A 15882-nucleotide genomic window follows, 5' to 3' on the forward strand; every position below is an offset into this window, starting at 1 on the left:
ATTGAACAATATTGTTTCACACAGAAAGCAAATAAATAATTGAAACAAAATAAACCAATTAATCCATAAATCTAACAGCCTTATAACTGAAAATTTTATATATATTTTGGTTCCTCCAGTTTAGATACATTTTTACTCTACCTTTTCTCATTTATACTCTGTCAGATATTCTTCAGGTTACTGCTTTTTTGTAGCTGTCTTATATCACTCTTGACCATTTAATATTTCTATTAGCCTTTGAATTTAAGTGAAAGGTAGTAAACTGAAGATTTTTAATATTATGTGTCTTTGGAGCCACATAAGTCAGAATATATACTTTTAAATAGCATTTTTTTCAACACACTCTCTATCTCTTTTTTTGTCTTTTTAATATTCAAGACACCAAGGTCATATCACACCTGGTCAAGTTTACTGTTTTACCTGATGTTTTTCTGTTGCAAGGATTTGGTTTCAAGTTTTTTTGTTTGTTTTTTGTTTTCTTTTTAATTTTGAGAGGATGATTTGAATTAAGGAAATACAAATTATCTCAATTTACATTCCAAGATTTTTTCTAAATATGATTTTTTTAATTCTTTGACTTTTACTTTAGTCTTTGATTTTGCTGCTCTTTTACATAATAACATATATGATTTACATTTTTCTCTTTTTGCTGCATAATTTGTTTCTAATAGTGCTAATTATAAAAGTTTTCTCTACCACTCAAGATAATCTACAAAAATGTGTTGCTTTTAACTCAGACTATTTGATGATTTATTTGAATACAGAATTCATGAAGTAATTTGAGCCATTTATCTGAGTTGTACTGGAAAAATGTTCATTATATTTCTGTACTTGGTTTAGGAATTACTTGAGTTCTACGCGTATAGTTAACAGAAAGTTCGCAGATTTAGAAAAGCACAGAATCTTAGTAGTGAAACCAGTCCTTATTTTTCTTCAGCTAAGTTTTGTTAGCCTAGTTATGAAACAATGAAACTGGGTTATATAGTTTATTTTGGAAGCTATTAAGGCATGTCCAAAGTTTGATTTGCCTTTATCATGGTTACACTGAGTGGGGATCTCTTGTTCATCTCTGAGTGTTCTTAAATAAATAATCATCAGGAGAATAATCTGCTTTGTATTTAAACACGAATTTTAAAAATTTCAACAAACCAAAAGTCTGTGCTTTCAATTCATACTTATGCAGAGCCTTAAAAGAAAAATTAGCAATTCAGATTTTTCTGCCTATGTTTTTCCAGCAGTAAAATGAATTAGGAAAGACATTTGCATTTTATACATTTAAAAATATTTATAAACAAAGGGAGATAAATAACTAAAATTTAAATTCAGAAAATGTTAATAAATGATTATCAATAAAAGTGATTGTAATAATATAAAAATACAATGGAATTCTGAATTTTTAACTTACAGGGTATTTGTTAGTTCAGTTCCTCCCAGAAGGAGACTCCAAGATAGATTTAGATATGCAAGAGGCCTACTGAGGAAAACATCTGTGAGGGAAAGTGGGGAGGGAGCCAGAGGAGGCTGGGGCAGCCTTCAGTCCACGATGCAGATTTGACCCCTATGCATGAGATAGGAAAGGTAGAAAGGTTGAGTCAGAAAATTCTTAGACTTAAGTGCAGTTCTAAGAAACTTTTGACAAGCCAATGGGGAATCCTTGAGCTTGAATCATCGGTAAGAGAGTTCCATGTTTCTCAGGAATGGGCCTGCCTTAGTGTCTCTGCCACTCTCAGTCACTGAGCTGGGAGCAGTCCACGTGAAGACTATACTAGGGACCATGTGACTTGGATTCTAGTCTCAGCTTTGTAGCTAAGCTAACACTGTGACCTTTAATAAATCATTTAACTAAAAGGTCTCCATGTCTACATTTATAAATTAAGAGAGTCTAATAAACATTCTGTATGATTCATTTCTGATTTTAAATCTTATGGTTGTATAAAATTTGACCGGGACATTGCATTTACAATTTTGAAAAAGGAATGTTCAGATCTGAAAATAAGTTAAATTTTTTGTTTTCATTTAATTCAAACTTAATTGTAGATACAATAAAATTTCTTGTTTAAGAGAGCATTATTTTTGCTACTTACTTAGTGGATTTCTCTATGACATGTTTTGAAAGACAGTAAATATTATATCAAAATAATATATCCTGTGAATATATTAATTTTGTTTATACAATAACTTTTCATTTCTGTACAGTCACAGTATTTTGTACCAGTTACATGAGGACACATAAAATTAGTGCTAAGTGGAAGTGTAAAATAGTAAAGCATTTCTTAAGAACACTCACATCTCACTTTTTTTTCTCTTTTTGTATTCCTTGACGCAATCTTACCTCCACAATTTCCCTATTCGGTAGAAGTTTTAAATGTATTTATTTAGTCAGTCCAAAAAATGTGCATGTGTCTACTAAATACCGTGCATTGGTCTGAATATTAGATATATGAGGAACAAATTGGACTGCTCTCATGGTGCTTACTCTGGTGGAGGAGGTAAATAAAGAAAGAAATACAAATGTATATAACACATTAGGTAATGACATGTGCTGTAAAAAATAATGTAGGATAAAGGGTAGAGGTGATTGGGGTCGGAGTCCTTTTTAGGTAAGGTGGTCGGGAAGGCTTATCTGATGAGGTGAAGGCATTGAGCAAATAACCTGAATGAGTTGAAGATTTGGAGGAAGTGTTGTAGGCAGAGAATTTAGCTAGTATAATAAAATGACCCTGGGTAAGTCTACGGTGAGAAAGTAGTTCAGTAGTTGTCTAGGGCAGGGAGCTAAGAGGGGAGAATGAAGAGTGTCTGCTAATGGGGATGGGGAATCTTTTTGAGGTGATGAAAATGTTCTCAAATTAGATGATGCTCATGGTTACCCAACTGTGAATATTCTAAAAAACATTTACGCTTTAAAAAGTGTAAATGTTATGGCATATAAATTGTATCTCAACATGATTGTATTCTTAAAAAGACCCTAAGGTAGGAATGAGTTTGGTAAAATGAAGAATAGCAAGAAGTTCAATATGGCTAGATTAGAATAAAGAAGATGGAGAGAGGTAGATGAGGTCAGAGAGATACATGTGTTTATCTTACTAGAGGCAAGGGAGTCCTCTGGACCTCTAGCTATATCTCTACCCCAACAAAATAAATTTTATGCTATTTCCTTTGGGACAGGAATTCAGCTAGTTTCCATAATGGAAAATAATCTCACGAACTAACTATTACAAATGGGTTAGTCATAGGTTCTCAAAGATTTTTCTTTTCAATAGTATATTCCTGCAGATTAAAAATAAATAAATAAATAATAAAAAACAAACAAAACAACAACAACCCTGAACCATGGATATCTATTCTGTGTCTGTAGACCCAGAATGTGATTGGAAGAAGTCTGAGAATCCATGTGTATGCCATATCACTCTCTGTTGATCAAATAAATAAATGTGCAACGCTTAATATGGGAAAGGAGCCTGAGAATTTTTTGATGTATTGAAAAGTAGTCCTCATTCTTGAAAATGTTGGGAACTGTTTGGTTATACCAGAGGGATCCTTTTCTAATGACATTGCAGGCATTTGTAAAAAATTGGTATGGATGCTATTCTGGGGCATCTGTTGAAGTGGGCACTTTTTGGTCCTGTAAATATAACTCCTAGGCTGTGGCAATTTTCATATATGTAAACACAGACATTGATGGACATACGCAGAGTTAGATTTTTATTATCTCTGTGTGGATTCTTTTTGATAATATTTTTATCCTCAGGTAACTTGTCTTTTTGACACCTAATAAATTTCTAGGTAGCTATTACTTCTATGTATTTTCAGGTAATAATTTTTAAATATCACTTTTTATTATCTTAGTATAAAAATAATAGGAAAGTAAGTGTGCTGTCAAAAAACTCAGTATATCATTTTTCTTATGTAACTAAATATTTTGAAAAAAACCTGATGATTGTTGATATTTGTATTCTTCCTTACTAGTATAGAAAATATAATTTTGGCCTTGTAGACCATAACAGGATTTTATTAATTTATTAATTTGGAAAGGGCCTATTTCCTTTTCTAGGAAAAAGGCATTGAAGTGATGTTTTCTCCTCACCCTTGCCCTACTTGGACCCTTGATTGGAACAGTCTTCCTGCAGCAGTGAGCCCAAAGGAAGGTGAGTTTGTTTTTCTCCTTTAAATTTTACTCATAATCTGGATACTCACATCAGATCCATCTTCCAATTCTCTAATTTTCTTTTTGGCTCTATCTAATGTTCTGATTATCCTATCCATTGAATTTTCATTTTATTTTTATTATAAAATTTTCATATGTATGCATCACTAAGATTTAATATTTCCCATGTTTTTCTAACATTTGCTTTATTTATTCCATATTTTCTTTGCTGGAGTATTTTGAAGCTAATCTCAGATAACATGTTATACTATAGTATACATAGCTAAGAAATATTCACATCTTAATAATCACCATGTCATTATCAGAAATAATAAAAATTTACAAAAATTCCTTGATTATCTAAAAACAAGTCCATAGTCATTTCCTCCAATTGTTTAAAATAGTGTTTGGAAAAAAAATAAATTTATAGTTAGGTTTTTAATTAAATGTTTTTCATTGCTAGAAATTATATTTGATTTGTTTGTTTTTGATAACATTTTCCTTGCTCATGTTTCCATTTCCTCTTTTTATACTCTGTATTTGTTATTTCTAATACCTGATATTAATAGAGGTGTAATTCTTCTATTTGTTGTTTCTGTTGACTTCACTCCTGATTTCTTATTTCCCTGTTACTTTTGTAATTTTAGATTGTGAATTCATTTTTGGGTTGCCTAAATCTGTGGGAATCTTGTGGGGCCTTACGAGGTTAGGAGTAAATTCCCATAGAAAAGAAAATTTATGTTTGCTCTGCTGGGCATTTCAAGGTATTAGAATTTAAGACCACTTAGCATTAATTTTTCAGCTTGAGATTCCTTCAACCTTTTCTATCAGGAGCTGAGGTTTAAATGAACAAGTTACCTTTTACCATTTTCCTTTGCTGTCGAGTAGACTTTTAATGCATCCTTTCATAGGTAATATAGGTTCTCAAGGTTTCTGCTGTCATGTAGTGATATTAATTCCAACTCTTTACCATGCTAAGGATCAAGGACTAGCCTCTCTTCTTTGTCTTATTGTTAAAGGTTAGATTCCTATTTTTAGCCAATACCATCTAGGCAGCTCTAGTATCAGTTCAAGATTATTACACTGCTTTTCAGTTCCCTAACCTCTTTTAAAGGCCTTATGGATTTTCCCTACTCTCAGAAATCCAGTTAAACATGTAAAGGATGATTGTTGAATTTGAAATACCATTTTAGGTATCTTTATGTGGGGAACTTTTTTGTAGCTCAATATTCTATTTCTTTAATTATTCATGCATTCTTTAGTTTTATACTAAGTCAAATATAACTTGATTTTCAAATGTTCTTTGAAATAATTTGCCTTTTGTTTCCATATTCTGTTCTGTGATGCTTCCTAATATTGTCTGTATCTTACTGATCAATTCTGTTCTGTCAATCAAGGAAATACTTTACTATTCTTCCAGAATGGAAGAAGATTATGTTGGGCAGTTAAAAACTCTGCCTCAAAGATATTTCATAAAAATAAAATTCATTTTTGGTCTTTTATTAAATATATAAAACATAATCACTAATAACTTTGTTAATGTTTTGATTTTTACTATTTTTGACATTTTGAAAATTTAAATGTTTGAAAACATTTACATGTTTTTATTGTACTTTTAATGGGATTTTGTATACTCTTTGGTTATAATATAGGTTTTGAACAGGTTAAACCTGTAGATTACTAAATAAAAATCAGAATTTCATTAATATTTATCAAGAAATAAAAAACAGAGTTTTATAACTGCCACATGTTTTGCTTTATCAATAATTAATTTACTATGAGACCAAAATAACATTTTCACTTATTATATGAGCAATCAATAAACAACCCAGAAATCTGACATTAAACATTCATGTCTGGTTGTTTTACTGGTTATAAGTGCCTATCTGGAGGAGTTTATGGATAGCTTATTATATCCTTATAAATGGTTCACCGGTTCACCTTGTTTTTATAAATATTGTGACAAAGAGGGAGCTATCACAGAAGAGACACATGGTTTACTCACATTTCACTTACTGTTTCTTAAAAAGTTTATAGTCTCATTAAACTAAGGCAGAATTGTGGCATTTTGATTTTTTGTTTTCAGTTATGGCAATTTCAATATTGCATGGTAACAGGATTTTTGTGAAATGAAATGATCATACATAGGGGTGTGGAGGTCACTATGAAAGTGTTATGGTTTGTGTTCTGGTACTTTCCTTTAGGACAGATTAAATTGTAGTGTTATTTTTGACACTTGGTTCTTTTGGATGTTGCAAAGACTGACTCCTTATACTAAATTCATTGAGTTATATCAAGATTATGGCACATATTATAAAAATCATTCTCTTTACTAACATAGTCTATATTAATCCTCATAATGGAATCTAATATATTTCTTAAACCTGTCTAATCTCCTATCTTCTGCTCTTACCTATTTCTCTCCACATCTTACATACCGTTCTCTGAACTTTTCACTGTTTTGCTTAACCTATAATTTATTATCTCTATACTTTCACTGTTGTTTCTCCTGCAGCTTTAAATATTCTTCTTCCCACTTCCCATTCTTTTGAAATTATACTCCTTTTTTAGGGTCAATCAAATGCTGCTTCCTTCATTAAGCTTCTGCTTAAGCTATGAGGTCAGCCTGCCTGAGTTTGAAACCTGGACTACTAACCAGCTAGATAACCTATGGCCAGATTCTCAACTTCTCTGTGCCTCAATTGCCTCATCTGTAGAATGGGGATAATAGTGCCAACCTTATGAAATTGTGGTATATTCAATAAATTAATATATAAAGCACTTATTACAGTGCCTAGTAAATAATAAATGTTAATAATACTAATATAGTAGTCAGAATTAATCTCTCTCTCTCAACATTCCTTTAGAACTTTCTTATATTTCATTTTTGATACTTATGTTATGCTTGTCTTTTACTATATTTATATGCGTTTTTCCTTCTCCAGTAGACTGAGAGCTCTTTGAATATAAGAGTGCTGTGTATAGGTACTCAATACTTTTTTGTTAAATTGAATTGAATTGAGACTACAGATTCTTTTTTTTACTTCCCATTTCTGTTTAAAATAGGCAACTTTTAAAATTCTTTGTCTCACATAGATTTAAAAGGCTAAAATAATTGAGATTATTTAGTTTGCAGAAAGCAAAACTGAAGATTTAATATACATCATCATCATCATCATTATTACTATTATTATAATTTTTATGGACTGTTTTGGAATAAGTTTTAGATATCATGCCTCTACTTAACTATCTTCTTTAAGAATAAGGCTATTTTCTTACAAAGTCATATTACAGTTATCTAAACAGGATATTTAATTCAGTACACACTCTTACCTAATCTAGCCTTCTTTAATTGTTTGCACATGACTAGATTCAAGTTAGGCATCTGGGCAGGAACACCACAGAAATGATGCGGTGTCTTCTCCGTGCATTGTATCAGAAGGCACATGATGTCAATTTGGGCCCAGTGATGTTAACGTTAATCATTTGGCTAAGGTAATGTCTGCTCCCAACATTACCTACATGTTTGTTTATTCATTGAGTTCTACAATATGCGAACAATAATTTCAGAATTGCTATGCCCACATCTCTGTGAAAAAGTACACCTACTAAGTTGAATTTCAGATTGTTTGCAGTGGTTTTCATTTTTGAATTAAGGGTATGTGGTTAAAGTTCTCATGCAGGTAGTTGTGATCAGAAGTCTCTGTATAAGGTAAATTATAAAAAGTGAGGCATGAAAGGAGTTAATATTGATCATGTCCCCTGATTGAAAATCTTCAACCAGCAGTCTCCTACAGCACTGAGAAGATCCAGGCAATTGTATACTCTCCATTACTATTTGTCCTCAAATAACAGTGATTTCCTACTCTAATGGACTGGGATAAATAATGCATGAGCCTGCGGACTCCCTTTTGATAAGTTGAAGGGCATCTCTCTTCTTGTCCTGTGACATTTTGTCCTTGAAGTATGAAGAAGGGAATGGGTATAGTCTTTTGCCTTAAGACGTAGAATAGAGCTGCGCTAAGCCATTCACTCCATGCAGTATTTCCCTATGGCCCTCTCTGATCTCCAGCAGTTGTTAGGTGGGTGGAGCCTATATTAGGAGTTGCTCCTAGCCCAGAGTCGCCATGTTAATCACATAGAAGGGAGAAGAGTCAGAAGCAGGACCTTATAGAAAATAAAGGAGACAAGAAGATAGTTGCTTAGGTGTTGTTCCAGTTATAATTTCTTTTATTCTTATATTCAAACTTCCACTGTCTTAGAAATATGGCCCAATTAAGTATACCTGAGGCCTTGGTTTTGCTTTTGAGCTACGTGAAAACACCATCTCCTAGGAAGACTGACATAGAAGCAGTACATAAAAAACTTTAAATATTCACCCTCACCCTGTATGACTCAGTTTAACATATATACTTATTAGTTGATATAAAAGAAACATATTTAATGGCAGTTTTACTAGAAAGAGATTATAAGTTCTCTCCTTTCTCAAGAGGTTTAAACCCAGTAGATTTCATTTGCTTGGGATAGACATGTATGGATTCTTAGAATAAGGATTATAAATCGGTATGTTCTAACTCCTTTTGTACAAATCACTGATTAAATTTATAGTTCTAGGAGAATGTATAATATTTCAATCCTAGTGACAGATTTTACTGTCTTAGTGGCAAGATATTTTCTTTAGCCAACCTTCGTATATATAGGAATTATAGATGACTAAGGTTTTAAATGTAAAAGTTTATTCTGATAAGAATCATTTATGTAAATATCCAGTTTTTTCCCCATTTGTTTTCTGTAAAATACTTTGGGTTGAAAAGAATGGATTGATGTTTGACATTAGGAAAAAATACAAAATAAGATAGTAATATATAATATAAATAGTAAAAAAACTGGCCTTGATGCAAAGTCTGTAACCTCACCCCTACCCTTCTGTAGTATGCTTCTATAAACCAACAGGATTTGGATAATCCAGAAGAGATTTGGATAATCAAGGGAAGAATGTTGTCAAGGTCTTTGGAGAGGGTTGGATCCATGGTGGACAAAGGAAAAACTAAACTGAGCCTTTCCCTCAGTGGTTCTTCCTGTCCCTAATGGATATGGTAAATGGCATTATTTATTGCTGTTTGTTCCAAGGCCAGGGGTGCTAAAAGTTCACCATAACAGGAATTATCTCACTCAAAATATAAGTAGTGCCCTCCTTTGGGGAATCTAAAACATAAAAGCTTGTTTTAGGGCCTCTAGAAAGGGTGTAAGGATGCTTCATTGTCCTAAACCATTGCTTTCCAACCTAGGACATCCATGAGAATCATTTGGAAGGCTTGTTAAAACAAATTACTGGGCCCAACCCTAGAGTTTCTCATTCAGGTCTCCCAAGGGACCCTAGAATGTGCATTTCTGAGAAGTTTCCAGCTAATGCTGTATCTGCTGTTTTGAGGACCACACTGTGTGAATTGTTACCCTGGGTAACTGATACGGTGCATGATTTGGCAGCTTTAATTTCAATCTGTTGTCACAAAAGTAAGGTGAACAACAAGATTAAACCTTTCTAAAATTTTTGTTTACAACCTAAAATTATTATTTTTCTGCATTTATCATGGACTACATCAAATATATTAATAATAACTTGTGCATACATCTGAACCATTTGGTAACAATGAAAACTTCTACTTTAAGTTATTATACTAACAAATATAAATGAAAGTAGAAGTATCTTGATAATGTAAATAGAAATAACTCTGTCAAGAATTTTTTTTTTCTGAAATACAAGTCTCAGATTCTTATTTTTCCATTTCACCACTCTAGACAAGACTCAAAGTTAGCATATTTGTTATCTTTTTAAAAAATTATTCTCTGGTGAGAAAATGTAAGGATATACTCTCCCCAACATTTTTTTGTTTATATTGAATAACTTTAGATCATAAGGATGTTATATTTTGAATTTTTTGGCATTTAAAATACTAAAAGCACACCAAGAGAATGAGATCAAAAGGTTTTTTGTGTTTTTTTCTTTCACTTTTCCGGGGAAAACATTTTCAAACATAAATGTTTTTCATTTCTCTAAGTTATACTTAGCTGTGAAATACAAAATGTGACCATATTTGACTCAGAACTCTACAAGTTTATAACCATTTTCTCTTCTTTCAAGGGTGAGGTTCTCAAAAAGGATTTTGGTGTTTTACCAAAAGTAATACAATCTTTTATTTAAACTGCATTTTAATCTGAAGCTAAAGACCTCTAAAAGATAGTATATGTAGACAGAATTTATATTAAATGGTTTAAAATAGAGCAAGATTACAAAGAATAAATTTGTTGTAAGTTTAGTGGTACTCTTGACTCAGTGCCAACACACACACACACACACACACACACACACACACACACACTGAGATATTTGGATACAGATAGAGAAATATATATCACATATGTATTATATTATTATGTATTATGAACATAAATAATATAGAGCAGACCGTGTGTTAAATTCCTCTCCTTTTCTAGTAAAACGTTTGAAAAGTCAGTGAAAATAATAGAAGGAATTGAAACTGGCAGAGAGGTGGATAAAATTTTAGTAGGCAAATTCTTCTAATTACTATAACATTAGACATTCCTTATACGAAAATGTTGGTCTTTTATAAAATACTAATTAATTATACTTGGTAATTGAGAGAGGTAGTACTGGTGGTAGGAATATTTTTATATAGATTTTAACAAGTAACTATTAGGTGAATTGTTTAATTAGAAAAAGTAATGTACTACATTGTAATCTTTATTGGAGAGGAAGGTAACATAAATAGGTAGAGAACTAGTAGAAAGATATTTTTCTTTTTTTTTTAAATTAAGTTTATCGGAGTGACATTGGTTAATAACATTATGTAAGTTTCTAGCATACAATTGTATAATACATATCTGTATATTACATTGTGTGCTCATCACCCAAAGTCTAGTCTCCTTCCTCACCATAAATTTGACCCCCTTTACCCTCTTCATTCTCCCCACAACTCCCCCATCTCCTCTGATGACCACTCTTCTGTTGTCTCTGTCTGTTTTGTTTGTCCATTTGATGCTTTCTGTTTTATGAGGTATGATCAAATAATATGATGAATGTTTAAATTTAAAAAACTTTATTACAGTAAAAGACACATTGCCATTAATCCCCCTCAAAATACTCCCCCTTGCTTCAAACACACTTATCTCATCATTCTTGCCACTTTCTGAAGCAGTTCTGAAAGTCCTCTTTCGTGAATGTCTTTAGTCGCACTGGTGTGGCTGCCTCAGGACATGGCTGCCTCGATGTCCTGAATGATTTTGACTTTGGGGAAGAGACAGAAGTTGCACAGTGCCAGATCTGGTGAACAAGGTCGATGAGGACACACCATAATGCTTTTATTTGACAGAAATTGCTGTATATCAGAAGCGACATGTGACACGTAGCATTGTCATGATGGAGGATGATTTACAGCACACTTTAAAACACACCTTCTCTCAACTGTAGCTCACACCCTACTGACTACACCAAACAAGTTGAAACTTGTCACACACTGTTACTAAGGTTCATTGCACCACTTCCCGTATTGAAGATCCCTGCCTTTCCGTTGGTTGGCACTCAGCAGCAACATTCATCATATTTTGTGATCAGAATGGAAAGCCTCCGTGTCATATGTGGCATCTGGTATGGGGATTTCTGTCAAATAAAAACATTACCGTGTGTCCTCATCCACCTTATTCACCGGATCTTGCACAGTGCAACTTCTGGCTATTTCCCAAATTCAAAATGACCGTGAAAGGTAAATGTTTTGAATGGATTCAGGACATCAAGGCAGCCACAACAGCACAAATAAAGACACTCATGAAACAGGACTTCGAGAACTGCTTCAGAAAGTGGCAAGAACGATGAGATAAGTGTGATTGAAGCGAGGGATAGTATTTTGAGGGGCATTAATGACAATGTATCTTTTACTGTAATAATTTTTTAAAATTTAAACATGCACTGTAGTGTTTGATCACACCTCGTATATTCCATGTGAGTGAAATCATATTATCCTTGTCCTTTTCTGTCTGATTTACTCGCTTAGCATGATACTTTTAAGATCTATCCATGTTGTTGCAAATGGCAGTATTTCATACTTTCTTATGGCTGAGTAGTATTCCATTGTATATATGTACTATATCTTGGTACTATGTACCAATCATCTATCGAAGGACACTTGTTTCCATGTCTTGGCGACTGTGTATAATGCTGGAATAAACATAGGGGTGCATATACCGTGTTTCCCCAAAAAGAAGACCTAGCCAGATAATCAGCTCTAATGCATCTTTGGGAGCAAATATTAATATAAGACCCAGTCTTATATTATATTATGTTAGATAAGACCTGGTCTTATATTATAGTAAAATAAGACTGGGTCTTAGATTAATTTTGCTCCAAAAGACGCATTAGAGCTAATTGTCCAGCTAGGTCTTATTTTTCGGGGAAACACGGTATCTTTACAAATAAATGTTTTCCAATTTTTTGGGCAGAAAAATATGTTTTCCAATATTTTGGATATTGGCCAGAAGAAAGATTGCTGCGTCATATAAGTAGCTCTATTAATATTTGGAGGACATTCCATACTGTTTTCCATAGTGGCTGTACCAATTTACATTCCCACCAAAGTGTATGAGAGTTGCTTTTTCTCTATAGCCTCTTCAACAGTTATTTCTTGTCTTATTGTTTATAGCCATTCTAATAAGTGTGAGGTGTTATCTTGTTGTGGTTTTCATTTGCATTTCCCTTATAGCTAGTGAAGTTGAGCATCTTTTCATATATCTATTAGCCATTGGTTTTTCTTCCTGGGCAAGTAATCTGTTCAGGTCCTCTGCCCATTTTTTGATTGGATTGTGTTTTATTGTTGTTAAGATGTATGAGTTCTTTATATATTTTGGATATTGGCCTGTTATTGGAGATATTGTTTGCAAATATCTTCTCCCATTCAGTTGGTTGTATTTTTATTTTTTGGATGGTGTCTTTGGCTGTGCAGAAGCTTTTTGTTTTCTATTTTTACTTTTCAGTGTTACTCTCTTCATATGAAATTTTAAAATGTTTAAAGTTTCTTCATGTGAAATGTTAAGTTTAAATAAAAAAGAACGACAAAATAAACAACTTTATTATAATTGTATAGAAATAATACATTGATTTTTAAATCTCTCCCAGGGCAGGGAATTGGTGACTTCCCTTTGAGGTGGTTCATTCATCTCTTCCTCCTTTGTTTCCCACTTTTTCTTCTTTATTTGGTTCCTCCTGAACTGTCATGGTGTCAGATGCATGATGGGAGTCATAGTAACTGCAATGCAAATGACATTATAATGACATTAAAATTAGTTAAAGGTCATGTCAGTTTCATAGGGATCAGCTGAACTGGATGAAATTGGTTCTTATGTTTCTCTAGCTGTAGGTACTACATACAGTCATTACTTGTGTAACCAGTGAGGCACCTCATGTTGTATCCTCAAGGAAGTTGTCAATTTCCTAGGCCACCTATCCTGACTCAAGTTTACTTTGAACTTTAAATCACCTCAGGTGTGGACATTTCCACACACTTGCATAACATTGTACTACTAACTAAATTGTCTAGAACCACTTTGCTGTATACAAGGCTTGAAAAAGAAGAGTAACAAAATTAAATTTAAATTTAATTACTTCAAAGCCCTCAACAAAAGTGCAGGGCCAGTATCTGCCACAGAAGCAGTTCTTTAGTTGGGGGGCACTGGTAAATGGGCTCACAGTTTTGGTACCTTACACCCTCTGGGTTTCATCTTTCTTTTTGTCTTCTGTTTTTAAGCCGTAGAACTTTTTAAGTGTACTTAACTGTGGCATGTGATTTAAAAAAAATTTTTTAAGTCTTTTCTTCTCCTCTTGGAGTTAAATTTGTTGTAATTCTTTCCAGTGTTATATTATGCTTTGTTCTATCCTCTAGGGTTAGACTTCAAGAACCCTATTTATAGACCATGTTTTAAGTACTTTGGAAGCAGAGCCTATGATGACTGATTACCAAGAAAGGTTTTAATGGCTAGTTTATCTAGGTGGATTACAGAGACTCTTTCTAAGAGTATTACTTTTTAAAACAAAATAAAAATATTTGACATGAGAAGTATCTATGTGATTATACAAATTTATCTAAAGTTTATTTCAACTAGGTCATATGTAGGGTATAATAATTATTTGGATTGTTTTTGTACACAAATGAACACATTGAGAATTTATTGAAAAATCAAGGAAATTTGAGTCTATTCCTGATTTCACTAAGTCATTTATTATATCACTAGGCAAATTTGAAAGTTACCGTGGTTTTGTTTTAGGAATATTATCAATTCACTGATAAGAAATCTCTGATTATTCATTCAGGAGTGAATATTGTTAAATATTAGTATGCTTCAGAGATTGAATTGCTTCAAAAGATTGCAATAGAATTTATGTGAGTAATGAAATCTTATTTCTGAAAACAACTAGCAGGCAGGGGTTCTAATTTCTTTAATTTGTGGTGAAATGTAGCTGGGATGGGACCATTTTAATTCTGCGAGACCTTTCTGGTTATCGGATCTGGAGCATCATTCTAGTACTACTATTTTCAACAGCACCCAAGTTCTCTAGGGCTGGAGATGTGCTTCAAGTTCAAGATAAGGCTTTTCCTAAGAACTTCTTTCAGTGATTTTTTTTCTTTATGAGTTTTTCCAAAGGCAATGGGTACCCACAAGCAATGGGTACCATAACAAAGGCTTTGATGTTTTAGAATGAGGCAGCTTTGTGTGAAAATTCACAGAAATTTTACATTATTAACGGATACATTTTTTGGAAGTACTCATTTTAAGTGGAGCCAAACTTGCAATAGGTAACATCCAGAAGTAATGAATGGAAAAGAACGTTTGCTCCAAAACAAAGATATCTGCAATAAAGTGTTTAGTTCCAGCCTTTAACATCATTTCTAATGAGGACAAATGAACAAACAACCCCAAAGCATTTGCAGTTATATATGAACTACGTGTAACTGTTCTGAAAGCCTTGAAAGACTTCTGTTTATAATTAATGCAAAACCAGCTCTGAATTAATTCCATTTTGCACATTTGCAAAGAGGTATTTCTTCAAATAATTTAGTGTTGGGATTGCCTTTCCAGAGTACTTTTGAATATTTCACACTAAGTTACTTAGTTTTTAAGCTTAAAAACTCTTGATATTGCTAAACTTTCAGGAATCATTATTTTTTAATTATAAATGTTTATAATTACATTTAGGAGACAGAGGGAAAACTAATGATGTGGATCCTTATTTTTCTGCTAATGAAAACTAATTAGTATTCTTCATTTAGTTTAAATTGGCATTCTCTGTGTTATTCCAGACAGTTATGATTAAAATCAGCTCAACTACACAATGAACTTTATTATTCTGTGCTTTGAATCAGCTCCTCTCAGCACTCAATCCATTCATTATTTTTATTTAATTAGGCCTAACTCACATTGGAGAGGTACCTGAAGCAAGGAAATTTCCATAATGTCTATGCAATCACAATAGCTCACAGGCTCTGTAACAATACAGTTGTTCACGATTGAACCATCAGAAGAATTAAAAAAAAGAAATTATCCTTAACCATAGGACAAAGTATAGTCATAAATAGAAAACTGTCATTATTTAAATGGCATAAGTATACAGTATTAGTAATCAGTAGTATGTTTCTAGATGTGAATTTTATATACTTATTTGTAGAAAATTA

The 15882-nt window shown here is 32.7% G+C and overlaps 1 protein-coding gene across 8 annotated transcripts in view; it reads left to right on the plus strand.

Annotated features, from left to right (window-relative positions):
- GSTCD (glutathione S-transferase C-terminal domain containing) overlaps positions 1 to 15882 on the plus strand; it is a 110853-nt gene that overhangs the window by 21122 nt on the left and 73849 nt on the right. For all 8 annotated transcript variants that reach the window (XM_088792321.1, XM_019738934.3, XM_088792314.1 and 5 more), the window contains one exon: positions 4052 to 4145. In XM_088792321.1, coding sequence (XP_088648447.1) covers positions 4052 to 4145 — 94 coding nt within the window. The remainder of the gene's footprint in view (positions 1 to 4051; positions 4146 to 15882) is intronic.

The sequence above is a fragment of the Rhinolophus sinicus genome, chromosome 1 (genome assembly GCF_057876585.1).
Source record: "Rhinolophus sinicus isolate RSI-liver-muscle chromosome 1, RSI-T2T, whole genome shotgun sequence".
NCBI lineage: Eukaryota > Metazoa > Chordata > Mammalia > Chiroptera > Rhinolophidae > Rhinolophus > Rhinolophus sinicus.